Raw genomic sequence first — 27,607 nt, 5'->3', positions numbered from 1 at the left:
AAAGATGCACATTTAAAGGGAAAACAGTAATAGAAAGAGACAGAGGTGACCTGTGGGACCCAGTCCACATGTTTTCCTATTAGAGACAAATCTCAGCTTGAAGGTCCAGTTTAATAAGATCTCCGTGGTCCCTGTGAACACCAGCCTCCTGATCGTAATGCCTACTCGATGGCTTCATTCGTCTTCCTTTTCATCTTTTTCCATTTTTTCAGAATTTTCTGTTATTTCCGGTTCTCTTATTTCTCCCGATTCTGTTTTCCCCAGTGCTTTGGACCCTCTTCTGCCGATTTCTGAAAGTGTCTACTCTAGTCCTTCGGACTCCCTCGTGCTTGATTCTTCTGAGAGGTTTTGGTCCAGTTCTGAAGGCCTCCTGTAAATTTCTCTTGTTTCCCCTCTGTTCACTGCTGTTAGTTTCCTGCCTGCTTCTCCAGATTGTCCCTCGGCAACATCTCCTGGACCTCCCTCCATCGCAGCTGGTCCTTTTCTCCTTGAGGGGCTGGCTTTTTCTACTTCTTCTCTCTGCCTATGTTCTTCTGGTCCACTAGCTGTGATCCCCAGGGTTTCCTTAGACAAGTCACCTTCGGTCTCTTTCTCACTCTCCATTTGCTCCCGCTCGCACTGCTTCATCACCGTCTCGGTGACCTTCTCGGGTTCATCTCTCATTCTCATCGTTTCCTTCTCCTTTGCCATCACTGTTATACTATCCAACGTAGTGGCATCTTCTGAAAAACAAGAGAAAGGAGGGAAGAAAGGTAGAAGTTTGTCCGTCTCCGGGCCTGGGGGAACCCCAGCCTGTGGGGGCCTGTGCTTCTAAGAGACAGCACCCCTTTCCAAAATGAGAAAAGGGATCATCATTTACTGAGCACCAGCTCTGTTCCTGGCATCATGTGAGCGACACAGATTATACCGTTCAGTCATCAAAAAATTGCATAGTGGGGCTTCCCTGGTGGCGCAGTGGTTCAGAGTCCGCCTGCCGATGCAGGGGACACGGGTTCGTGCCCCGGTCCGGGAAGATCCCACATGCCGCGGAGCGGCTGGGCCCGTGAGGCATGGCCGCTGAGCCTGCGCGTCCGGAGCCTGTGCTCCGCAATGGGAGAGGCCACAACAGTGAGAGGCCCGCGTACCGCGAAAAAAAAAAAAAAAAATTGCAGTGTTATTGATTCGAGTTTGCAGTCGAGGGACCTGAGACTGATAAAGGGGAAATCACACACGATGGTTACATTGCAAATAAATAACTGGCAGAGCCAGGACTTGAACCCAGGACAGTCTGCCCCCAGACCACATTCTTTCTTTTTCCCTACGAGAACTAGCACAGGTGCTGGGAGAGGACAGAGGCTTCTCCTCCAGCATGCCCATTCTGCATTTCCCTTCGTCCCTGGGAAGCATATTCATCATTTGTTGGGAGGTTCCCCGTAAAAATGTGAGCAGATTGTGGTGGAAGTTCGGATGGAGAGCAATTTTACAACCCAAGGGATCTTTGCTCGTTGTTTTTACCAGCTACAGAGAAAAGTTACCAATCCCTTCCTGAGTCTCCTTCCACTTCCTGGAAGTCCTGGTTTCTAAGCCGCCTATAGGGGCTCTGGTTTCAGAGCAGGAAAATGACGTGGTTTGGCCAAGACACATGCAATGCTGCCACCTGCTGTCCGGGAAGGGAAGTGCCCAGCAGCGGCCGGCCTCAGGGCCTTCCGGAGTTTTCAGGATGCCTTTCCCAGCACTCCGTCGGCCAAGGGAGGAGGATGCTTGGAGCATCTGCCACTTCCCTGCTGTACCCTTCACATTATTCCTTCTGTGGCTTCTGAGCGCAGTTCCAAGGGTGTGTGGAGGCAGAGGCAGATCTTCTCTGAGGGGATCTGGCCACCACGTGGCAGGTGCTGGATAATAAAAGGCTGTCATCTGGCTGCTCAGGTGCCCAGAAACCCCGTGCCCAAATTCCCGCTGCTGTACCTGGATCAGAGAGGGTTTCAGCCTCGGTGCCTGCAAGGGGCTCTGTCCCCCGAGGAGCCCGGAGCCCCAGCCCCAGCTACCCTTTACTGCGATCTGGCTGGAGGGAGGGCCCCTCAGAGGGGCAGACAGAAACTGCACAAGCGTGGGAAAAGCATGGGTTCCAGGGGTAGGCTGCTGGAGACTGGAATCCGCTGTGGGACTTTAACCCCTCTGCCTCCATGTCCACACCCGTAAAATCAAGCACGGAATACTTATTTCTTAGTGCTCTGGGATCAGATGAGTCGGTATGTATAAAGCTTAGACGAGCGCCTGGCATGCAGGAAGCACCGAGTGGGGGTCAGCTTCTCTTATCATCCCTGCCCCTCTGGGGCCCGTCCCTGGTCCCTGTCGACTCCGTGGGGCCTGGAGTCCCAGCCACTTCCTCTTCCCTCACTCCTTTCATGGGAGCCAGTCAGACAGCCTAGAGCAAGGCGGGGGATCAAAGGCCTCTCTACTCCCTGGAGCCCTCGGGAGAAAGAATGTGATAAGGGCTAGACCGGCCAGCAGGAGCACAGCCCTGCCACCTATGCACTTCAGCTGGCCCTTGGGTCCCCTGCCCCGACCCCTGCGCTGCCCACTGCTGGCCCTGAAGACCAGCTGCCGGCAGCAGGGGAGCGTGTGGCTCTGAGTCAGACTGCTGTGTGACGTGGGCAGATCATTCAGGCTCCAGTGCCCCCAAAACAGTACCTACCTCCTAGGTGGTGAGGACCGAGTGAGATCATTCTGTCTAATGCTTAACCCAGTGTCGGGCCAGCGGTTAAGAGCCCCCACAGTGTAAGCTACTGTCATTCCACCTCTGTGTCTGCTCCTGCTGTTTCCCACCGGAAATGCCCTCAACCTTCCATCTTGTATCTGGAAAATGCTTGGGCATCTTTTGGAGCCTGAAGCAGAAGATTCTCCCTCTTGGAAGCATTCCCTACCTCCCCACAGAACTGGGAGCGCCCCTGCCCGGGCCCTCACAGCAGAGCACTGTCCCCCTGCACAGCAGGCTCCGGTGCAGGAGCCCTGGTCGCTGGCAACTCTAATTGCCTGGCTCTCCCACTGGGCTGTGGGCTCCTCCAGGGCAGGGACCGAGCTTCTGTCTCCTCCCAAATCTCACACCTTCCTGGCACGTGACAAGCGCTCAACAAATAGTTGATGAATTGATTAAAGAAATACGGGAGTACTGAAGAAATAGGGCAGACAGCACGGGTTCTGACCCCAGCCCGAGGTCTCCCTCTCCTGTCCCAAGAAAGGCTGGGGTTGGTGGCGGCACTGAAATCAGAATACTTGGTGAGCAGTGCCAAGCCCCCGACCGAAGGAATGGCAGGAAAGCATGGCGAAGACTGCCAGAAGGAAAGCAGAGGGAGCGTTCTGAGGTTGCCGTCTTCGGGGCCCCAGAACTCACCTTTCTCCTTCTTATCTTTGAGTATCTCCCTGTAGTTGGTTTTCTTCAGCTCTTCAATGATGCACTTGTTGACATCGTCCAGGGCCTGTGGGTGGCAGAGGAGCTGGTGAGCTCTCTTAACCCCGTGTGACCTGTCGTTTCCCCACCCAAGCCCCAGCGCCAGGAGGCAGGGCTGTGCAGAACCCTGCCCCCTCCCCTTTCCCCTGGCTCCTCTGAAGACTGCCGCCCTGAGGTTAGTGGATACTATGCACTTGGAACTCCCCACACTAAGTGGTATGAGAGATAGCGCGGCTTGCAGGCAACTCAAACTCATTTCCCTCGGGCTCAGGCCTGTTCTGGGGGGTTGCGTCTGTCTACTGAGTCCCACCTTTTTACCTAAAGCTTCTCTTGGCTTCAGCCAGCGTAAAAGAGACAAGGCAAGCCCTTCAGCCCTCAGCCAGGCAGCAAGCCACGGAAGGGACTCAGCCACACCCTGTGGCTGGGGGCTGGCCTGCCTTCCGGGGGGCTCCCACGGTGTCTGCAGGACGCCCGGGGACCTGGAACTCAGCCTGTGCGCATCTTGAGGGCAACTCTGCCCTCTTCGTCGCAGCCCTCCCCCTGACCCCCCCACCAGGGCAGAACACCACTAGACACTCAGGAAACGTCTGCCGGGCCTGGACTCTCTTGTGCAGCGCTGGTCTGCCCCCCTCGTATGCTTTCCTGCCTGGAGATGCCATTCCGGGGGGTGAAAGGTCAGGGGCCTGATCCCATGAGGAGCCACTTAGGGCCGTGGGTCCATTTGGCTTGACAGGCGCTTCTCTTTGCCTCCTTTCAAAACCTGCCCAGCCTCCAAGGCGACCTCAAACCCTCCTTGAGGGGAAAGGCCCAGCCCTGCCTACCCACTGAGGCTCTCACGCTGCATCCCCTGGTCCCTGTCGCACGGGTCAGGAACGAGGGCGTTGCGTTCTAAGCTTCCTGTAGACACCCCACTTCCTGAGGCCCGGGACCACGGTCGTCACCTTTGGTGCAGTGATGGGAAGACTTTAGATCTGCACTGTGTGGTACCCAGAGGCCTCACGTGGCTATTGGGCACTTGAAACATGGCTGGTGTGACTGAGGAACTGAACCGTAACTTTTACTTACTTTTAATTCCTTTTACTCTAAATGGCTGCCTGACGAAGCAGCGCAAGTGGGTGAGGCCATCACGCTGATTTCTTACTGACTCCTGGGGGGGGGGGGCGGGGGATGGGGGGGCTGGTACTTTTCAAACCGCAAGTCCTAAAATGTGCTTAGAAGGGCTCAGCCGGCATTAAAGAAAAGGAATGAAAAGAAAATAGAACAGAGTAGGAAATAGCGTACATAGTAAAGGTAAATATGTTTTGTGAAACTTTCTATTTTTTGTCTGTTTTTTCAAAGAAAAATATGTGTATTGAGGTGAATTCTCTGGCAGTCCGGTGGCTGAGACTCCGAGCTTGCACTGCCGAGTGTGCGGGTTCGACCCCTGGTCTGGGAACTAAGATCCTGCAAGCTGTGCTGCAAGGCGTGGCCCCAAAATAAAAAGTTCACAGTATGGGTACTGGTTGGGTTGTTGTATAAACTGATGGCAGTAACAGTGGAAAGCCACTGCCCTACCCAGAATGTGCCCTGCGGTTGGGGGGTGATAAATATCTGGGGCTGAGAGCCCGGGGGGCCCACCCAGCCCCAGAGCCGGCCCAGCGGGGGAGAGGCTCACGTTGATGATGGCCTGCTGTGCCTGGCTGTTATGGACGAGCTTCGCTCTCTCCAGGGCCTTCTCAAAGTTGTTCACTGCCGACTGGAAGTCTCTCAGCTTCACTGAAGAGCACGAGGGAGACAGGTAGATTGTGACATTGTGTGCTGCACCGTGCGGCTGCCCTGCAGGTGCCAGCGGCCCTCGGGAGCAGCCCCAGGCGGGCAGCATCTGGGCCTCCCAGCACCACCCTTTCCAGACATTCCTGGGTCCCCACCCAGGACATTTCTGGTCCTCACCGCTAAGGACCAGAACCTGAGAAGCTGAGCCTTGGATTTCAGGTGCAAAGAGTCAGTGAGGGAAGGGGTCTGTGCCCACATGATGCATCTCCAGGGGGACAACTCCATCTTGCCCCACCTTTAGATTGTTCCAGAAAAGATCTTTTTTTTTTTTTTTTTTTAATGTTCACTCAAATTTGTTAAGAACACTGTGGAGACCAAACACATCTGGACGGGCTGGCTGTGACTCGTGGGCCAGCGGCTGGGACATCAATGCCCACGCTGGTACGATCCGAACCCAGAGAGGAGGCAGCTCCCCCGAGCTCACTCACCGGACAGGTTAGTGCTGGGCCAGGGATGACGGCCTATGGACTGATTGACTGCCCTTGAAAAGAGGTTAATTTCAGGAAGGACGGAGAAAAGTGCTCACCTGCCAGGGTCTGGGAACACCACACTCCACTTTCTTTACACACCACTGCTTCCTCTTATCACTGAGGACCCCAAGATCCACCCCTCCCCATGAACTGCTTTGGGATCCCCGGGGAGAGAAGGGCCTTGTGTCCATAAGTCAAACGGCAAAAGGCCTTATATCTGAAAAGCAATTCTAATATAGTTCTGAAAGCCTGTGGAGTCACAGTGAATGAGGTCAATACATATTTCTTTTTCAAATACACATTTGAAAAGAAGGAAAGTCACTGTAATCCCTCAGAGACCACCCTGAATAAATGTCGATGTCATTTGGACACCGCAGGTCGGAACAGGAGTCATAACACTTACGGGAGTGACGCAGTAAAGGCCGTTCCTTTTAACTGAATCTATAACCTGGAGTTAGCTTCATTCTGGGAGCCCTTTTCCTCTTCTTTTCCCCCCTCTGTGTATCCACAAATCTACACATGTATATTTACATTTTCGTTGAGCCATAAGTCGACTTTTCTAAGGATTGTAATTGTTTCTCATCTGTGTTAGAAACACTTATGGGAAGCTGACGAGAGGGCAGGAAGGAAGAAATGAGTGTTTCTGGAGTGCTCGCTATATGCTAGTTCTAAGTGCTTACACGCCTAAGTATTACCTTATTTCTTCACACCAACCCTCTAGGTACCTACTATTGATATAATCATCCCTATTTACAGAGGACGAAACTGAGGCACAGGGTGGCATTTGCCAGGAGGGCCCAGAGCCCAAGATCTGCCCGCTCGGCTGTGTTGCCTCTACAACCCAGTGGCTCTCGGGCTGCTGCACTCGATTGCATTTTTCCACCCTAGAGTGGGGAAACTGAGACCGGCAGTAAGTGGCCTGTTTCTCCAAAGGCCCTCAGGGCCTAATAAGACCTCCAGTGGTTAGGACTGGGTGCTTTCACAGCTGGGGTCTGGGTTCAATCCCTGGTTGTGGAACTAGGATCGCGCAAGCCCTGCTGCACAGACAAAGAAAGAAAAGTCCTCACAGGAACAGGAAAGAGTTCTAGGAAAAGACACAGTAACCATGTCTTCCCCAGTTTACAGTTTTCAAGTGGTTTTCTCTATGTTTTTAGGAAAGAATCTACAAGACGTAACGAGGCCCAGGAGGCCCTGTGGATCTGGCCCCTCACCAGCCTCCTCTCTCCAGACTTTCCTGGCCCCCAGCAGCTTGACACTGATCTCCTTCAGTTTCTTAAATCAGCCAGACTCCTGCCCACCTCCCTAAATGCGGTCCCTTTGGCTGAAAAGTTCTGGCTTCAGATCTTGGAACAGCTGGTGCCTTTGCATTCTTAATGTTTCTGCTTAAACGTTACTCCTCAGGCATGCGGGCAGGATAGTTACCAGTTTTGCTCCCTACTGTATGCCCAGCTTTGGTGCCTAGAAGGTGCCAGGTAAGCATCTGTGATGTGAATAAGTGAATGTGTGGTAAGGCCCCTGATCAGAGCACCTATCACGCTTCCTCCTTCTCTGGGGTCAGCTGTGTGCCCGGAGCAGGGCAGCTCAGCACAGCGATTAGAAGCCCGAGCTCCACTGCTTGCTTATTACTGTAAGCTATTTGTTTTTTAAGTTCATATTATGAAACATTTCAAATATACAGAAAAGTCGGAGGAATAGTATCACGAGCCCCCATTACTCATCACCCTGCTTCAAATATCATATGACGTCACTTGTATGTGGAAGCTTAAAAAATGATACACATAGGGCTTCCCTGGTGGCGCAGTGGTTGGGAGTCCGCCTGCCGATGCAGGGAACACGGGTTCGTGCCCCGGTCTGGGAAGGTCCCACGTGCCGCGGAGTGGCTGGGCCCGTGAGCCACGGCCGCTGAGCCTGCGCATCCAGAGCCTGTGCTCCGCAACGGGAGAGGCCACAGCAGTGAGAGCCCCGTGTACCGCAAAAAAAAAAAAAAAAAAAAAAAACCCGCAGGAAGAAAAAAGATACACATAAACTTATTTACAAAACAGAAACTAACTCACAGACTTAGAAAACAAACTTACCAAAGGGGAAAGGTTGGGGGGAGAGATAAATTAGGATAAATTAGGAGGTTGGGATTAACATATACACACTACTACATATGAAATAGATAAGCAACAAGGATCTACTGCACAGCACAGGCGACTCTACTCAGTGCTCTGTAATAACCTATATGGGAAAAGAATCTGAAAAAAGAACAGACCTATGTATACATGTGACTAAATCATTTGGCTGTACACCTGAAACTAACACAACATTGTAAATCAACTATACTCCAATATAAAATTTAAAAATTGTTCAAAATACCAAAATATCACCAATCTTGTTTCATCTGTTCCTCCTCACCCCTGCCCCTTGCTGTTTTTTAACAACTTTATTGAGATGTAATTCACTTAGTATAAAATGCACCCGTTCGAAAGTATACAGTCCAATGATTGGGGGTAAATTTATAGGCTTGTGCAATGATCAGCACAACCCGATTTTAGAACTTTTCCATCACCCTAAAAAGTTCCCTCACGTGACCTGGGGCAATCTGCTGAACCCCGTGGAGTTTCCGTTTCCCCAACTATAAGAGGACAATGATGCCTCCATCCCTGGCTTGCATGGTGATTAGGTACAAGAAGGCACACGTAAAGGCTACCGAGGCAAGAGGAGTGGAGCTATTTTCATGACCACATGACACTGTGCTGGTCTGCAGATGACTTCCTCAAGGGCAGGGCAGCTCTCAGGGGCCCCCAAGCCCTAACTGAGCTTAGCTTAAACTAGGCACTACATACGCTGGTCAAAATGCAGGGGTTTAGCCCCACTCTCAGAATCGGAACTCTCAGCGCAGGGATACACTGGGATGGTAAGTTCAGGCCACGGGATTCCCGGCCCTGACATGGGAAACGTAGGGTGGTCCTCATGGGGCCCATACCTTGTGCCTGTGCCACCAGAACACCGGCGTTCAGCTGCCACTCGATGTCCCCTTCTTCCTCGGCGCACTGCAGGGACTTCTCACCATAATTCTGGGCCTGCCAGGCCTGGTCCAGCTCCAAGTAGCAGCGGCCAATCTCGTGGAACAGCCAGGTCTTCTCCAGGGTGCTTTTGGCCAGAGGGATCTTCTCCTCCCACCTGGGGACACAAGAACCAGGGTCGGCTCCTTCCGCTCAGGCCCTGCACTCGGCCATAGGAGGCCGGGCTTCCTACTGGTGGCAGAAGAAAAACTGTTCTCCAACTACCAGTCCTTTTAGAAACGGGGGTGGAGCTAACAAGCATTAACATATTTTTAAACTACCAAAGTTATTTTGGTACATCTATGGGACTGGCTTTGATGATACAAGAGTTGAAAATAATGTTTGTAAAACAGGATTTGAAATAACATAATAACATTTAAGAATATTATTAAGCACATGTAAGAGAAAATCAACACAGAAAAAAGACTGGAATGAAAAAACAAAATATCAATAAAAGTAAGAGCAGGATTAGAATTAGTACTTGTCTTTGGGTGGTGGGACTGAAGACTTTTTCTTTTACTTTTCTATATTTTCCAAATTAATATTTTAACATTAAGCACGTATACTATAAAACGTTTTATTATAAAAAGATACAGCGATTGGTTCAAGAGGGTGGAGTAGAAGGACGTGCTCTCACTCCCTCTTGTGAGAACACCAGAATCACAACTAGCTGCTGGACAATCATCGACAGGAAGACACTGGAACTCACCAAGGAGGATACCCCACATCCAAAGACAAAGGAGAAGCCACAATGAGACGGTAGGAGGGGCGCAATCACAATAAAATCAAATCCCATAACTGCCGGGTGGGTGACTCACAAACTGGAGAACGCTTATACCACAGAAGTCCACCCACTGGAGTGAAGGTTCTGAGCCCCACGTCAGGCTTCCCAACCTGGGGGTCTGGCAACGGGAGGAGGAATTCCTAGAGAATCAGACTTTGAAGGCTAGTGGGATTTGATTGCAGGACTTTGACAGGACTGGGGGAAACAGAGACTCCACTCCTGGAGGGCACACACAAAGTAGTGTCTGCATCGGGACCCAGGGGAAGGAGCAGTGACCCCAGGGGAGACTGAACCAGACCTACCTGCTAGTGTTGGAGGGTCTCCTGCAGAGGCAGGGGGTGGCTCTGTCTCACCGTGAGGACAAGGACACTGGCAGCAGAAATTCTGGGAAGTACTCCTTGGCATGAGCCCTCCCAGAGTCCGCCATTAGCCCCACCAGATAGCCGGGTAGACTCCAGTGTTGGGATGCCTCAGGCCAAAAAACCAACAGGGAGGGGACCCAGCCCCACCCACCAGCAGACAAGTGGATTAAAGTTTTACTGAGCTCTGCCCACCAGAGCAACAGCCAGATCTACCCACCACCAGTCCCTCCCATCAGGAAACTTGCACAAGCCTCTTAGATAGCCTCATCCACCAGAGGGCAGACAGCAGAAGCAAGAAGAACTACAATCCTGCAGCCTGTGGAACAAAAACCACATTGACAGAAAGATAGACAAGATGAAAAGGCAGGGAGCTATGTACCAGATGAAGGAACAAGATAAAACCCCAGAAAAACAACTAAATGAAGTGGAGATAGGCAAACTTCCAGAAAAAGAATTCAGAATAATGATAGTGAAGATGATCCAGGACCTCGGGAAAAGAATGGAGGCAAAGATCAAGAAGATGCAAGAAATGTTTAACAAAGACCTAGAAGAATTAAATAACAAACAAACAGACATGAACAATACAATAACTGAAATGAAAACTACACTAGAAGGAATCAATAGCAGAATAACTGAGGCAGAAGAACGGATAAGTGACCTGGAGGACAGAATGGTGGAATTCACTGCTGTGGAACAGAATAAAGAAAAAAGAATGAAAAGAAATGAAGACAGCCTAAGAGACCTCTGGGACAACATTAAACGCAACAACATTTGTATTATAGGGGTCCCAGAAGGAGAAGAGAGAGAGAAAGGGCCTAAGAAAATATTTGAAGAGATTATAGTCGAAAACTTCCCTAACACAGGAAAGGAAATAGCCACCCAAGTCCAGGAAGCACACAGAGTCCCATACAGGATAAACCCAAGGAGAAACACGCTGAGACACATAGTAATCAAACTGGCAAAAATTAAAGACAAAGAAAAATTATTGAAAGCAGCAAGGGAAAAATGACAAATAACATACAAGGGAACTCCCATAAGGTTAACAGCCGATTTCTCAGCAGAAACTCTAAAAGCCAGAAGGGAGTGGCACGATATACTTAAAGTGATGAAAGGAAAGAACCTACAACCAAGATTACTCTACCCAGCAAGGATCTCATTCAGATTCGATGGAGAAAACAAAAGCTTTACAGACAAGCAAAAGCTAAGAGAATTCAGCATCACCGAACTAGCTCTACAACAAATGCTAAAGGAACTTCTCTGAGTGGGAAACACAAGAGAAGAAAAGGACCTACAAAAACAAACAATTAAGAAAATGGTAATAGGAACATGCATATTGATAATTACCTTAAACGTGAATGGATTGAATGCTCCAACCAAAAGACACAGGCTTGCTGAATGGATACAAAAACAAGACCCATATATATGCTGTCTACAAGAGACCCACTTCAGACCTAAGGACACATACAGACTGAAAGTGAGGGGATGGAAAAAGATATTCCGTGCAAATGGAAATCAGAAGAAAGCTGAAGTAGCAATACTCATATCAGATAAAATAGACTTTAAAATAAAGAATGTTACAAGAGGCAAGGAAGGACACTATTTAATGATCAAGGGATCAATCCAAGAAGAACATATAACAATTATAAATACATATGCGCCCAACATAGGAACACCTCAATACATAAGGCAACTGCTAACAGCTGTAAAAGAGGAAATGGACAGTAACACAATAGTAGTGGGGGACTTTAACACCTCACTAACACCAATGGACAGATCATCCAAACAGAAAAGTAATAAGGAAACACAAGCATTAAATGACACAACAGACCAGATAGATTTAATTGATATTTATAGGACATGCCATCCAAAAACAGCAGATTACACTTTCTTCTCAAGTGCGCACAGAACATTCTCCAGGATAGATCACATCTTGGGTCACAAATCAAGCCTCAGTAAATTTAAGAAAACTGAAATCATATCAAGCATCTTTTCTGACCACAATGCTATGAGATTAGAAATGAATTACAGGGAAAAAAATGTAAAAAACACAAACACATGGAGGCTAAACAATACATTACTAAATAACCAAGAAATCACTGAAGAAATCAAAGAGGAAATCAAAAAATACCTAGAGACAAATGACAATGAAAACACGATGATCCAAAACCTATGGAGGCCGGGCTACTCCACCCTCTTGAACCATGGGATGCAGAAAAGCAGTTCTAAGAGGGAAGTTTATAGCTGTACAAGCCCACCTCAAGAAACAAGAAAAATCTCAAATAAACAATCTAACCTTACACCTAAAGGAACTAGAGAAAGAAGAAGAAACAAAACCCAAAGTTAGCAGAAGGAAAGAAATCATAAAGATCAGAGCAGAAATAAATGAAATAGAAACAAAGAAAACAATAGCAAAGATCAATAAAACTAAAAGCTGGTTCTTTGAGAAGATAAACAAAATTGATAAACCATTAGCTAGACTCATCAAGAAAAAGAGGGAGAGGGGCTTCCCTGGTGGCGCAGTGGTTGGGAGTCTGCCTGCCGATGCAGGGGACACGGGTTCGTGCCCCGGTCCGGGGGGATCCCACATGCCACGGGGCGGCTGCGCCCGTGAGCCATGGCCGCTGGCCATGGCCTGCGCGTCCGGAGCCTGTGCTCCGCGGTGGGAGAGGCCGCAGCGGTGAGAGGCCCGCGTACCGCAAAAAAAAAGAAAAAAAAAAAAAAGAGGGAGAGGACTCAAATCAATAAAATTAGAAATGAAAAAGGATAAGTTACAACGAACACCACAGAAATACAAAGCATCCTAAGAGACTACTACAAGCAACTCTATGCCAATAAAATGGACAACCTGGAAGAAATGGACAGAGTCTTAGAAAGGTATAACCTTCCAAGACTGAACCAGGAAGAAATAGAAAATATGAACAGACCAATCACAAGTAATGAAATTGAAACTGTGATTAAAAATCTTCCAACAAACAAAAGTCCAGGACCAGATGGCTTCACAGGTGAATTCTATCAAACATTTAGAGAAGAGCTAAACCCACCCCCTTCTCAAACTCTTCCAAAAAATTGCAGAGGAAGGAACACTCCCAAACTCATTCTATGAGGCCACCATCACCCTGATACCAAAACCAGAGATACTACAAAAAAAGAAAATTACAGACCAATATCACTGATGAATATAGATGCAAAAATCCTGAACAAAATACTAGCAAACAGAATCCAACAACACATTAAAAGGGTCATATAAAATGATCATGTGGGATTTATCCCAGGGATGCAAGGATTCAATATACACAAATCAATCAATGTGATTAACCATATTAACAAATTGAAGAATAAAAACCATATGATCATCTCAATAGATGCAGAAAAAGCTTTTGACAAAATGCAACACCCATTTATGATAAAAAGTCTCCAGAGAGTGGGCACAGAGGGAACCTACCTCAACATAGTAAAGGCCATATACAACAAACCCACAGCAAACATCATTCTCAATGGTGAAAAATGGAAAGCATTTCCTCTAAGATCAGGAACAAGACAAAGATGTCCACTCTCGCCACTATTATTCAGCATAGTTTTGGAAGTCCTAGCCACGGCAATCAGAGAAGAAAAAGAAATAAAATGAATACAAATTGGAAAAGAAGAAGTAAAACTGTCACTGTTTGCAGATGACATGACACTATACATAGAGAATCCTAAAGATGTCACCAGAAAACTTCTAGAGCTAATCAATGAGTTTGGTAAAGTAGCAGGATACAAAATTAATGCACAGAAATCTCTTGCATTCCTATACACTAATGATGAAAAATCTGAAAGAGAAATAAGGAAACACTCCCATTTACCATTACAACAAAAGGAATAAAATATCTAGGAATAAACCTACCTAGGGAGACAAAAGACCTGTATGCAGAAAACTATAAGACACTGATGAAAGAAATTAAAGATGATACCAACAGATGGAGAGATATACCATGTTCTTGGATTGGAAGAATCAATATTGTGAAAATGACTATACTACCCAAAGCAATCTACAGATTCCACGCAATCCCTATCAAATTACCAATGGCATTTTTTACAGACCTAGAACAAAAAATCTTAAAATTTGTATGGAGACACAAAAGACCCCGAATAGCCAAAGCAGTCTTGAGGGAAAAAAACGGAGCTGGAGGAATCAGACTCCCTGACTTCAGACTATACTACAAAGCTACAGTAATCAAGACAATATGGTACTGGCACAAAAACAGAAATATAGATCAATGGAACAAGATAGAAAGCCCAGAGATAAACCCACGCACCTATGGTCAACTAATCTATGACAAAGGAGGCAAGGATATACAATGGAGAAAAGACAGTCTCTTCAGTAAGTGGTGCTGGGAAAACTGGACAGCTACATGTAAAAGAATGAAATTAGAAAACTCCCTAACACCATAAACAAAAATAAACTCAAAATGGATTAGAGACCTAAATGTAAGACTGGACACTATAAAAGTCTTAGAGGAAAACACAGGAAGAACACTCTTTGACATAAATCACAGCAAGATCTTTTTTGATCCACCTCCTGGAGTAATGGAAATAAAAACAAAAATAAACAAATGGGACCTAATGAAACTTAAAAGCTTTTCCACAGCATAGGAAACCATAAACAAGACGAAAAGACAACCCTCAAAATGGGAGAAAATATTTGCAAACGAATCAACGGACAAAGGATTAATCTCTAAAATATTTAAACAGCTCATGCAGCTCAATATTAAAAAAACAAACAACCCAATCCAAAAATGCGCAGAAGACCTAAACAGACATTTCTCCAAAGAAGACATACAGATGGCCAAGAAGCACATGAAAAGCTGCTCAACATCACTAATTATTAGAGAAATGCAAATCAAAACTACAATGAGGTATCACCTCACACCAGTTAGAATGGGCAACATCAGAAAATCTACAACAACAAATGCTGGAGAGGGTGTGGAGAAAAGGGAACCCTCTTGCACTGTTGGTGGGAATGTAAATTGATACAGCAACTATGGAGAACAGTATGGAGGTTCCTTAAAAATCTAAAAATAGAACTACCATATGACCCAGCAATCCCACTACTGGGCATATACCCAGAGAAAACCATAATTCAAAAAGACACATGCACCCCAACATTCATTGCTGCACTATTTACAATAGCCAGGTCATGAAAGCAACCTAAATGCCCACTGACAGACGAATGGATAAAGAAGATGTGGTACATATATACAATGGAATATTACTCAGCCATAAAAAGGAACGAAATTGGGTCATTTGTAGAGACGTGGGTGGATCTAGAGACTGTCATACAGAGAGAAGTAAGTCAGAAAGAGAAAAACAAATATCGTATATTAATGCATATATGTGGAACCTAGAAAAATGGTACAGATGAACTAGTTTGCAGGGCAGAAATTGAGTCACAGATGTAGAGAACAAACGTATGGACACCAAGGGGGGAAAGCGGCGGGGGTGGGGGGGTGATGAATTGGGAGATTGGGATTGACATGTATTAAACTTTTATTTAAAAAGAAATATATGTATTTTAATGTAAAAAAGATACAAGTGGGTAGGTAAACACTCACAGGCCTGTGTCTTTTGGCAGCTAGACACCAGGGGCCATTCGGGAAACCATATGACGTGGAACAGAAGGCTCTGGTGATCAAGTCTATTCCAGTCAAACCACGAAGGCCTGAAGGACAATTTCTCGCTGTGTGGTCAAGCCCGCTCCCGAGTCTCCCTGGGGCTGAGTCACCCCACTGGAGCAGGTCACCAGCCCCAGGGCTGGACATGGAAAGTCCAGAAGTTAAGCCCTCTGGAGAGCTCAGACTCCATTCCCAGTGACCCCATGTGACTGCACAGAGGGACAGAATAACCGCTGAAGGGCTCCCAGAAGTCAATGGTCCACCTGGTCCTGAATTTGCCCAAAGTAAGGGTCACCTGGAGTACTTGTTAAAGTCAGATTCCTGAGCTCTAACCCAGACCTGGAGAATGAGAATTTCCAGGGGAGAGGCCCAGGAATTCATACGCCTAACAAGTGTCCTCAGTGACTCCTGTCACTGGGAAATTTGGAGAAAATAATGATTCTATTCTATTAATTAATTTAACTGATGAGCCACAGAGTTTACAAAGTGGCTTGCCCCTGGTCGCTGAGCACAGCCAGGAGCCAAACTCTGGTCTTCTGATGCCTCTTTGCCTGACATCCTGCCCCAGCCTGGGAGTCCAGTGGGAGGGTGGGATGTCCTGGCCCCAGAGTAGGGAGGGGACAGTCCCGGGTCACTCACGTGTCAATGGCTTGCTGGAATTTCCCAACTCTGGCAAAAACCCTGCCAATGTTGTCCAGGGCCCTGGACTTGGCATCAGGAAGATCACTGTGGGGAAGAAGCAAGACAAGGCCATTCTAGGCACTACGGAAACTGAAAAGAAGGCAAAGACGGGCCAGTTGGAGGGACGATGCCCAGGCTGGCAAGGCTGCGGTACCCAGGCCCTCTTGAGCCCTGTGGCCGGGAACGGACATTATCGGGACTTTTCCGGAGGGCAAACAGGCAACAGCTTGCAAAGATATCCCTTTGGTCCAGCAACTCCCCTTCTAGGAATTCACCTCCAGAATATAATGTAACAAGGACACTCAATAGAGTGTTGTTTGTAGTAATAAACAGTGGAAACAATCTGAATTCAATCAGTGCAATGTTTTGTGTACGAAAAAAGTCCCTGATATATTAAGTTAAAAAGTCAGATTATGGGAGCACATACAACGTCCGTTGCCCCATTAAGTGTTAAAAGTGAATGTGCGGGCCTGAAGCAGAAGCTGTGCTCAAAGCTCTGACGATGGAGGAAGGGGCCACGAGCCCGGGAGTGCAGTAACTGCAGCTCTAGAAGCTGGAAAAGGCAAGGAAACAGATTCTCCCCAGAGCCTCTGGAAGGAGTGTGGCCCTACCAACACCTTGATTATGGCCAGGGAAACTGCCTTCAGACAGCCAACCCCCAGAACTATAAGAGAATGAATGCGTTGTTTTAAACCACCAAAAAATAAGTAAATAAATTAAAAAGCGGGCATTTTAAAAAGAAATGGAGAATCTAAATCTAACTATTAACAGTGATTACCCAAGGGAAATGAGAGTATGAAGGAAACTTTTAATTTATCCACATAATCTACATTTTTTTTTCAGTATTCACGTGTCATCAGAAAAGTGATGAATATATTTCCATAAATGGGGGGGGAAGGGATGGAGGGGGAGTTTGGGGTTAACAGATGGAACTATTATGTATAGAATGGATAAACAACAAGGTCCTACTGTATAGCACAGGGAACTATATTCAATATCCTATGATAAATCAGGTGGAAAATAATATGAAAAAGAATGTATATAACTGAATCACTCTGCTGTACAGCAGAAATTAACACAACATTGTAAATCAACTATACTTCAGTAAAAAAAAATTTACACCTTAAAAAAAAAGGTTATTTTCATAAAGAAAAGGCAATCGCTCCCCCCTACACTGGTTCTTTACTATTACCATATTACCATATGAACATTCGGATCTGTTAAAAAATACCTCCTTCCCAACAAATAAACCAAGAAAGCCCTCCCCCAACCGCAGCCCCCTCCCCCAGCATCCCTCCCTGACTCCCTCCCTTCTCAGGCAAGCTCCCCTTCTTCCCTTCGCCCCTCAGCCCCTGGCCCACAGTGGCAGACTTCCTCGTCTTCCAGGAAACCCTGCTCTGATTTACTCTCCCCACCGTGGCCGCGCTGCCTTTTAAATGCAAACCTGACCAAGCCATCCGTCTACCCGCGGACATACCCACATCTGTCTGCAGTCTCAGCGAAGCTGTGTGTGTGCAGGCAAAAGGGAACAGCCTCAGTGTCTGTCCGCAGGGATGCAGTTACCTACGTGCATACTGTGGGTGCCGAAATACCTTTCTATGAAGCTATTCGAAGAATGAGACATTCCTTTCCAAGGCACGTTCTTTTTTAAAAAACCACATAAGTGAGTCACTTCTGTTTTAAAAATCCTATGTACGTGTACGTGTACATAAATGTGTAGGTAAATACATTGAAAAGGGGCCAGGGGGGCACATCTCAACGCGGCCCCAGGGAAGCGAGGGGAGTGTGGTGTTGAGGGCTGTGGGGAGACTTAGCACCACACAGCTCTGGGTCGAGCACAAGGCCGTGGATGGGTGTGAAAACACTCCTCCTTCCGGCTAGGTCCTCCCTCCTCACTCCCCACAGGTCCTGGCCCCCCTGCCCAGCACACGAGCCGCCCGTTCCCCCAGCCCTCCACCCCTGCCCTGTCCCTCTGCCTAGGGAGTCACCCCTCTTGTCCTATCTTTTCCTTCCCTCCTCCCTGAGGCCCCCTCAGCTCCTCTCTCTTCGGCTTCTGGGCCACGTTTACTGCTCTGATGTCAGCCTCCCCTTCCAGAGTGGGTGCTCTTTTCCGGTGTGAATAGACAAGTTGAAATACGTTACTTTGTTCATAACAATAATGTGTACTGTTATCTTTGACAGTAGTGGGACTGAGAAAGCCTGCCATCCAGTCATCCACAGAGTAATCAGAGAAAGGAATTGAGGGCTGGGGTCACTGAAGAAGCTGCTCAGACAAGTCGGGATTTGAGCTGCGCCTGGAAGGATGGTGGGGCTTTGGAGGTGGGGGCAGGGCTGATTCCACTGAGGACACCCGTGGGGCACACAGGTGAGACTCATGGGTGAGACTGGCGGCCCGGGGACTTCCCTGGTGGTCCAGCGGGTAAGACTCCAGCGCTCCCAATGCAGGGGACCTGGGTTCCATCCCTGGTCGGGGAACTAGATCCCGCATACATGCCGCAACTAAAAAGATCTCACATGCTGCAACTAAGACCCAGCGCACCCAAGGAAAAAAAAAAAAAAAAAAAGACTGGAGGCCCGTTTGTGGATGTTGCAAAGGAACTAAGCTTGTTTAAGGAACACCTCTGTTTGCTTCATCAGCCAGTTAGCGCACATGCATCACATGCCCATTACGTGGCAGATGCTGGGAAGAGAAAGGGAGTAGCAAAGTCCAAGGTCTGCAGGGCAGGCGAAAAACGTAGGCGTGTGGAGACGGAGCACAGAGGAGGGCTGCTAAGTCACTCTGGGGCACAGGGTGGGCTTCCCCCAAGAAAAAACCACTTCTTTACAATTTGAAGGATGGGGAGGAGGGAGCTGATGAAGAAAGGGCTGGCAAAAGAGAAGGCTGAACAGAAGCAGAGCCGAGAGGTGCTGGCCAGGGCTCAGGATGCCCAAGGGCCCGGAGAGAGCCTGGTCAACCGAGGTCAGGGTAAGTCAGGTCAGGAAGGACGGTCTGAGCTGAGCAGACCCGGGCGCTGGAACTGTCTCCCGACCACTGGCTTTGTTTTGCACAGAAGGGCCAGCTGGGCGGCAGGAAACCCAGGTCGGAGGAAACAGGCAAGAAGTGAGGAAGGTCTGGACTGAGCTGTGGGAGGGAAAGAGAGAAGGGAATGGTTTTCTTTTTAATTTATTTTAATTTTAATTAATTAATTTATTTCGGCTGCGTTGGGTCATTGCTGTGCGCGGGCTTTCTCTAGTTGCAGCGAGCGGGGGCTATTCTTCGTCGTGGTGCGCGGGTTTCTCATTGCTGTGGCTTCTCTTGTTGCGGAGCACAGGCTCTAGGCACACAGGCTTCAGTAGTTGCGGCGCGTGGGCTCAGTAGTTGTGGCGCACGGGCTTAGTTGCTCCGCGGCATGTGGGATCTTCCCGGACCAGGGCACGAACCTGTGGCCCCTGCATTGGCAGGCAGATCCTTAAGCACTGCACCACCAGGGAAGTCCGGGGAATGTTCTCTTGATGGCAGGAGGAGGCGTGGATGGGCCATGGCGGGCTGGTGTGAGCGGTGAGGGGAGGGAGTTGTCTGGGAAGCCACTTTGGCTCCTTCCTGGGGACTGAGTGGCCACCAGTGCCATCTTCACGGATAGGGGGCCCTGAAGCAAGAGATTTGGCAGGACGATGAGGGGCTCCACTTTGGACATGTTAAATTTGGGGCTCCTGTGGGACATCCAAGTGGAAATGCCTTGGACTCTGTTGCATATGCAGGTCCGGAGCTCAGAAGGGAGGCAAGAAGTAAAGATTTATGTCTTTAGGGCACGGGAGAACGTTGGATCCAAAGTACTGTATATACTTATTTAATCCTCAAAATCCCCATGAGTTGGTATTATTATGCCTTCATTAGAGATGAGGAAACTGAAAGGGTCAGCAACTGAATCAAATCCACACTGCTTCTAAGTGCCAAAGGCAGGAATCAAATTCAGGTCTGTCTCCAAAGCTGGTTGTTGTTTGCTTGTTTTCTACTCCTGGAATGGCCAACATGTGAGATTCCTGCTCAGCGCGGTGAGGGCAGGTGAGAAATGAGCTGGGAACGGACGGACGGCTTCTAGGACTCGGACGAGCAAGGGGGAGAACACAGGTGGCGGGCGTGTTCAGGAGATCCGGTTTGGCCCAGAAGGGTGGACTGACATTGGAGGGCTGTGCAGAAGTGGGTTCCGAGAGGGCCCTGAGTGCCAAGTGAAGGCATTTGCTTTTAACCTGCAGGAGGTGAGGGCCCAAGGCCTGTGTGTCAGCAGTGGAAGGACAGTCGACAGGTGAAAATCAGCATGTCTCTGGAGGTGACGTGTGGGAGCAGCTCGAGGCAGGGAGAGGTGAGGGCTGACCTGAGAGGAAGTGGGAGGATGGGAGGGACTCCCCTGGCGGTCCAGTGGCTAAGGCTCCGCGCTCCCAATGCAGGGGGCCCGGGTTCAATCCCTGGTCAGGGAACTAGACCCCGCATGCCACAACTAAGAAGTCTGCGTGCCACAATAAGAGATCCCGCATGCTGCAACTAAGACCCAGTGTGGCCAAAATAAATAAATAAGTTTTTCAAAAGTTAAAACAGAAATGGGAGGATGGGAGACTGAGAGAGGCTCAGAACAGTGGGGTGAGTAGAACCGGGCAAGAGAAGGTCACAAATGACTCCAGAGATTAGAACCAGGGTGCCCAGAAAGCGATGGTACCCCTGAGAGGGGCCATCAAGTCTCGGGAAGAGCTGGTTCCCAAGAACCAACACAGTAGTCATCACGGATACGCAGCGCTGTTCTGAGATCTTCATGTAAACTTCTGCATGTCGCCCTCCCTGCTACCCTATCGGGTAAGGGCTACTGTTTTGTCCATTTGACAGAGGAGACCCAGGCTGCAAGAGGTTAGTTAAGTGCCTGCCTAAGGCCCCACAGCTGGGAGGTACAACTTCGAAGCCCAAGCTCTTAGTCAGTGCCATGGTTTCCGAGGCCCTGCTTGATCCAACCCCTACCTGCTTGGTCCAGTCTCCTCTCGGCCTTAAGCTCCCTCCTGCCTACCTCTGGGCCCTCCCACAAGCCAAGTGTGTCCCCAACACCCAGTCAAGTCCTCCTGGAATACACTTTTCGTAGCACCGGGTCCTGTACTTTTTCCTTATGACACTTATCACACTTGCAATTTATTAGCTGTGTCACTTTTTGTTTTATCTCTGCGGGGAAATGAGCCTTGTGTCTGGTCACTGCTGTGTTCGCAATGCTAGCAACATCTGGCATGTCTGGAGTTGATGAATGCTTGTGGAGATGACATAAAAATAAAAATATCCCTAAGAGCCAAACCACTGGGAGCTTCTTGGAGTCTGGGGCCACTACCTTCCTTTTGTGGCAAAAAAAAGCTGACAGTCTAGGCGTGCCCTTGTCCTGGGTAGGTGGCTCCGCCCTCTGGGGGAATCCACCTCAGGCACGCAGGGCAGAAAGTGGGAGCTCAGCCACCAGCAGCCCTGGCAAAAGGCCGAGACGTAGCCCCCGCCCCAGGCCTCGGCCGCTTGGCCTTCCAGGCCCTTGCAGGCACTCACTATTCCTTGGCGATCTCCAGGTCCTTCCTGTGGCTCTGCAGGGCTGCCACCATCTGCCCCAGCTCCATCTGGGCGTTCCCTATGCAGCTGTGCAAGTTTCCAATCAGTTCGTCCTTGTTGGGCACCTCCTCTTTGTTCCATTCCAGAACCTTCTTCAGCACTTTTTCAGCTTTCTGAAGGCTGCCTTCAGCACTGCCGCTGGTCAGCACTGGGAAGGGAGAGAGGCGATATGGAGCGGGGAGCAGCCCGCCCCCCCCCCCCCGGATGACAGGGGAGCCCACTTCCCCCTCCAGATTCCATCCACAGGCCAGCGAAGCCAGGGGCTCCGGCTGCCGTGCGGCTCTGTCCCCACCTGGCCACAGGCCCGCCCTTCTGAGAACACCACCCACACATGTCAATGTCCTCCAGGCTCTTGAGGATGTAGCGGGCCGCCTGTGAGGGCCGGCGCTTGCGGTCCCCCAGCCGCTTCTCTTGCATCAGTTTCCGGTCCCGCTCCCTGGCGTAGATGGGCTTCTGCTGCCTCCAAAAGTCACTGCGCCTGTCCAGGTAGTTGACGCCCGTCATGATGAGGTCCTCCACGGTCAGGCCATGCTTGATGGTGCCTCTGATCAGGTCTGTGGGCAAGGGTGTGGGGAGGCGTCTAAGGGGAGTCACCTCCTCTTGGCTAAGGGTCTCCCTGTGGGGACCTCTCCCTGGAATTGGGGGACAGTAATGAAAGCAAGAGCACATGGGTGGGACAGTGGGTCTAACTGGGTCCAGACGAGGCCACAGCCCCCTTCTTGAGGCACTCTCATGGCACAGGGCTTCGAGCATAGGCCCCTTACGACAAGACATGAGGAGCTGGCAGAAGCAGCAGCTGGTAGATAGCTTTCTGAAAAGCTCCCAGCCCTCGGGGCTCCCTTATTTCAAGCTGTGTCCTCAGAGAAGACAAAGTAGAAATGCACAGCCTGGCCCAGGTTGCCAGTGACAAGCAAGTCCCCAGGTGCCAAGTGTGACAGTGCAAGCCGGGACCTGGAGGGGCATGCCCGAGCTCCGCCCACCTGCCTAACCAGAGGTCAGAGCTGGGAGCAAAGCTGCAAGGCCACTTGGGTAATGCTCCGGCCACCTCTTCCTTCTATGGAAGCTCCTCTGCAGGGAGGGAAGCATCCAGGCCTGTTACAGAGGAGTTGTGCCAGCAGTGAAGCTGCCCCTGAGACGCAACCTGCCGGGAATCCTACACAGGACCTTGGGAAGTCAGTTCTGGAGAAAAGGCATTGGCTTCAAGGGTGATCCCTGCTCAGGCTCAATAGCTAATGGCAACACTCCCACCACCCATGTTTATAGGAGACAGTCATATAATGAATGTCTAATGAGGAAATAGGCTCCATCCTATCTCCTCTCCCTGCCAGCACGGTGTGGTGGGAAGAGTGCTGCACTGGAGGTTAGGAGGCCTGGGCTCTGCTGCCAACTCCACCACTAGCTTGCTCGTCACCTTGGACAAGTTACTCCCCATTCGGGCTCTAATAAAAGGAGGGATTAGAGAAGATGAGGTTTTAGGACATCATGGTTCCACGGTCCTAGGATTTCCCTTCTAGCACCTCCAAGCTGGATTCCTTTGCCCTCTGTACAGACTGAAGGCTCAGGGGATACCCCTTTGGGGACCGCAGTGGTAAATCTTCGGCGTTCCCTCCCAGGGTACCATAGCACTTAAGAGCTCTGGTTCAGAAACTGGACTTCTTGGATTCAAATCCGAGAGCTGTGTCACTGAGTTACTTAACCTCCCTACGCCTCAGTTTCCTCATCTGTAAAATGAGAATGGTAGCAAAACCTTTCCAGAGGAACGTGTCGGCAAATATCCTTTGAAAGGCTCTGCCTCTGGCTTATACGTTAAGCATCCACCCCAGATTTCCTTCGCCCCGAGTTCCCTGTTGCAAAAAAAGTGTCTGAAACCTTCATCCAACAAGAGCTTCTCCAGATACTCCTTGTCCACGTAGAGCTCGCCCAGGAGCTGTCGGATGGTCTTCTCGCTCTTGAGCGAGCCCTTCCGCTTGGACTCTCTCTTGGGATGGTGTACGAGCTTTCTCACGGGATGAGGCTTCTGCTGGGCTTTCACGCTCTGGGAATATGGAGCAATACCCAACAGAGCCTGAGAAAGGAGCCTGGAGCACCCAGCCAAGGTCCCCTGAGCCTGTGATCCCAGACCGCTCCCTCCAGGACCTCCGTGGGCTGAGAACCATGGAGTGTGTCTGGTCCAGGAACAGCTACACTCCCAAAACCCCTCAGGAGCTGGGGCAGAATCTCATGACTGCCCGCACTGGCCAGGAGCTCATCACTCCCAGGCACGAGGGCCGTTAAGACTTGTTTTTTTATTGGAGTATAATTGCTTTACAGTGTTGTGTTAGTTTCTGCAGTACAGTGAAGTGAATCAGCTCTATGTATACCTATATCCCCTCCCTCCCAGCACTGCCCCATCCCACCCCTCTAAGTCATCACAGAGCACCGAGCTGAACTTCCTGTGCTCCTCAGGCACGTGTGGCCTCTGCCTTCCGAAGGAGATGATGTCAGAGCAGCCAGGGCCCTTACCTCCGCCTGCTTGCTTATGAAGGACAGGTCCCCTTTGTTCTCCAGCTTAATAGAAGAAGGACCTGCAACGACAAAAGCTGGGGCTCAGGTCGGCCGGGCCCCCAGGCACAATCTGTCACATATTTTATGTGGAAATAGTTGCCTTTGGCAGGAGGGTGGTGGAAGCTGGCTAGCAAGCAAATGGTTCAACACTCTCCTAGGAGTCAGGCAGCCCCCACGAGCCTAAGGCCACAGCAGGCCCTGGGCACCAGGGGTGCTCTCCACTTCCACACTCTGCCGCCCACAGTGGCAAGCTCTCCACCCACCCCCACCCCCACTAAGCTGATGGGCAGAGCCAGCCCTTGGTGCGTATGAGGTAAGGGAGGAAGCCAGGGACCGGGGAAGGCTGGGCTCAGGACCTCATTCTACCCTATGACACCAGGCCAAAAGAAGCCCTACTCGTCTGTCTTGGGGTGAGTAAAATGGTGCTTCTCATCTGGCTTTGGAGAGAACCAGACACTGCAGTACAGCGGATCGGGGGACTGGTCTTCCCAGTGGACAGTTCCTAATCCTCAAGGAAATCATGAGCGGCCAGATCCACGCTTGGGACTCCCTGTAGCCCTTCCGGTGGTGGCTGCCCACCCAGTGCACCTCGGGCCTTCCCCCAAACCTAAGGATTCCAGGAGCCTCCTGGATAAGGGCAGAGGCCTCACGGTCACTCACTTCCCACTGAGTTGTTGATGGCTTCCTGGGCTTTCTGAATTCCAACTCTGAATTCCCGATCAGGCCTCAGCTTGTAGCCTCGATGATAGAACACCAAGGCAAATTCAAAGTCTCCCATGGTGTACAGGGTCTCCGCCTTTTGTAAAATCCCCTGAAATGAGAGCAAGTCAAATCAAGGAGGGCAGACGAGGCCTTCTAGGACTCAGGTGTGGTGGAACAGAAGGGTCCCTGGCTTGAGGATAAATGTTGGGATACAGGGGCAGAGAGCCAGGCAAGTAACCTAGGAAGGGAAACGGCAATCAACTCCAGGCAGTCTGGCTAGTTCTTCAACCAGTACTAATCAGAGGCTGCTGCAGCCGGTGGCAGTGATGAAGAAAGAGTGAGTCCTCCCACCCTTACGGTCACCTTGCAGAAAGTCGGGTCGCCCTGGAGTGAAGCCTCAGCGTCTGCCAGGGATTTCTCCAGCTCTCCCATCCTGAGGAAGCACTTGGAGCGGGCAACCAAGCAGTTCTTATCTCCATTCTGAAGGTGAAGAGCCTGAGAAAGAAACCACTCAGATCAACGGGCACCAGGCAGGGTGAGGTAAGAAGCCGAAAGGGACACAGCAGCCCAAACCCTCCTGCCAGAGTTTCAAGGGGACTCCACAGGCCAGCAAACAGGTCTTTGGATCTTTCCAGACTAAAAGCAGCACCACACCGATCTCCGCTCAGTCAACTAGGTTATCTGCATGTGGCTCATCTGGAACAAGGCGAAATCACAAGCTATCGTGGAAACCACTGGTTGAGACGTGAGAACATGCTACCCCGTGGATATTCGGAATTTCTCCTAGCGTCTGGGATGCCTCCAGTCCACTCAGAATCATAGGGTGTTTGGTGCATAAAAATTCGACCATGAACCCGTAAATGGCTGCACAACACATTCAAAATACTATTCGGAGGCTAAGCCTTCTGGAGGCTAACAGAATGGGCTTTAGACAATCTGCAACTTGGTTATCCATTCCACGTGCCCTCTCTTCTTACATAGCTTATTTGAGAATGAATCACTATTTCAGGGGATTAAGATGAAAGTACCGAGAAAATGGAAACTGTGATTTTGGCCCTAAAGTGGCAGCAGAATGCTTCCCCTCCTCCCCATGTCCTCCCTTCTCTTAAGATCATTACCATAGTCTGCAGTGTACTGTCCTTCCTGAGGCATCAGACGGTACCTGCCGCTGTCTAAGACCTTCCCACTTTTCCAGGAAGAGGAAGCGGCTACTTTCTTTCCTAGAAAAGCCCACTTCTCACCTAAAGCTATAGGCCCCCAGGATGTTCTTTTCTCACTACCTGAGCTTCTCCAGGATGAAACAGGATCCAGAAAGAGGAGAATGCGCGGGGCAGGGCCCCTGAACTTAATTGTTGGCCCATCCGATCAATTATTTTTGGTTTTAGGATGTGGTTGGTGATGCAAAGGGCCAAAAGACTCTAGGTAGCAGTTGAGAAGCTTGACTTTAGGGGGAGCCTTCGGACTGGTTACAGGGCTATCCTACCACTCCATTTGTACCAAGCGGGCTATTTGTTATAAAAGAAACAGTCATAAAAACATACAAAAGCTTATTTGGGAGACAGTACAGTAGAGTATGGTGGTTAGCACCTCAGCACTGAAGTCTGAGTGCCTGAGTTTGAATCCTTCCTCTGCCACTCGTTAGTTCAGTGATCTTGGGCGTGTGACTCGACTTCTATATCAGTTTCCTCATCTACAAAATGGCGTAATAACAGCACCTCCCCCATAAGCTTGCCACTTAACAGTACGCCTGGTATCTTAAAATAGCACTCAATCCCCTTAGGGTCGAGTGAAGCTATTTATACTACAGTAAAGTTTTACGATGTTAGTTATTCACTGACCACCTTCCAGAAGCAACCGTGTGCCAGACTTCACTTCTGCAAGCAGCGTCCCAGCCACTCTCCCAGCCAGTTACGGGAAACTGAGGAAGGAGGCCAATCGCGAAACGTTTGAGTAAAAAAGTAGGAGACGAGGTCAGTGTTAACACAGAGGTTGGTTACTAACAACCAGGCAGAAGGCAAGTGGGAATTGGTAGAAAACGGCCAAACAGGGGCTTATCTGTCACAGATGTGCATCAATCAGTAACAGTGGAATAATGGAAACAATAGGGTGGTTCAGGAATCATCAGGACCTCAGTGATGGGTGGCTGATAGGTTCGGAGCGCGACTCACGTTGCTGAAGCTATGGGCGGCTTTAGCGAACTCCCCGCACAGATAGAGCCGCTCGCCCTCCGCCATGTAAGAGGTGAAGGTGCTTGGCAGGCCTTCAGTTTCTGGGTCCGCCATGGTGACGCAATTCGGAGACGATGAAGCGGAGAAACGGAGGAAAAAAGCCTGAGAACGTTTGTCTGGCTTGTGGAACCTCCGTCTCTTACCAACAGGGAGACGTAGACTTGCTTCCGGCCCCGCCCCTCGCGCGCAAGGCTGAGTCCCGGGCACAACCGCTGCCCGCGTGCGCATGCGTCCAGGCAGCCGCGCGCTGAGCGGGGCGAGAGGAGTTCGTGGCCAGCGGCTGCAAGGCGCCCGCGA

The 27,607-nt window shown here is 49.7% G+C and overlaps 1 protein-coding gene across 1 annotated transcript; it reads right to left on the bottom strand.

Moving 5' to 3' along the window:
- Positions 1 to 114: 114 nt before the first annotated feature.
- Positions 115 to 27,437, bottom strand: ODAD4 (outer dynein arm docking complex subunit 4). Its single transcript, XM_079905715.1, has 12 exons — positions 27,251 to 27,437; positions 25,446 to 25,577; positions 25,041 to 25,191; positions 24,339 to 24,400; positions 23,706 to 23,871; positions 22,166 to 22,390; positions 21,777 to 21,984; positions 16,193 to 16,279; positions 8,678 to 8,874; positions 5,082 to 5,182; positions 3,371 to 3,455; positions 115 to 722 (listed from the first exon to the last, which is right to left on the bottom strand). The coding sequence occupies exons 1-12, from the start codon at positions 27,362 to 27,364 to the stop codon at positions 301 to 303; spliced, it is 1,950 nt and encodes a 649-aa protein (XP_079761841.1). The 5' UTR covers positions 27,365 to 27,437; the 3' UTR covers positions 115 to 300.
- Between the last annotated feature and the right edge of the window lie 170 nt (positions 27,438 to 27,607).

Source organism: Stenella coeruleoalba (assembly GCF_951394435.1).
Source record: "Stenella coeruleoalba genome assembly, chromosome: 19".
Lineage (NCBI taxonomy): Eukaryota > Metazoa > Chordata > Mammalia > Artiodactyla > Delphinidae > Stenella > Stenella coeruleoalba.
This window is presented reverse-complemented; position numbering and strand designations above follow the sequence as displayed.

Excerpts from the sequence above, each read along its gene's own strand:
- ODAD4 (XM_079905715.1), bottom strand. The coding sequence starts at position 27,364 with ATGGCGGACCCAGAAACTGAAGGCCTGCCAAGCACCTTCACCTCTTAC. Across the intron at positions 8,875-16,192 it reads TTCCAGCAAGCCATTGACAC|GTGGGAGGAGAAGATCCCTC; the intron begins GTGAGTGACCCG and ends TTGTGTCCCCAG. Across the intron at positions 723-3,370 it reads CAAAGATAAGAAGGAGAAAG|AAGATGCCACTACGTTGGAT; the intron begins GTGAGTTCTGGG and ends CTTGTTTTTCAG.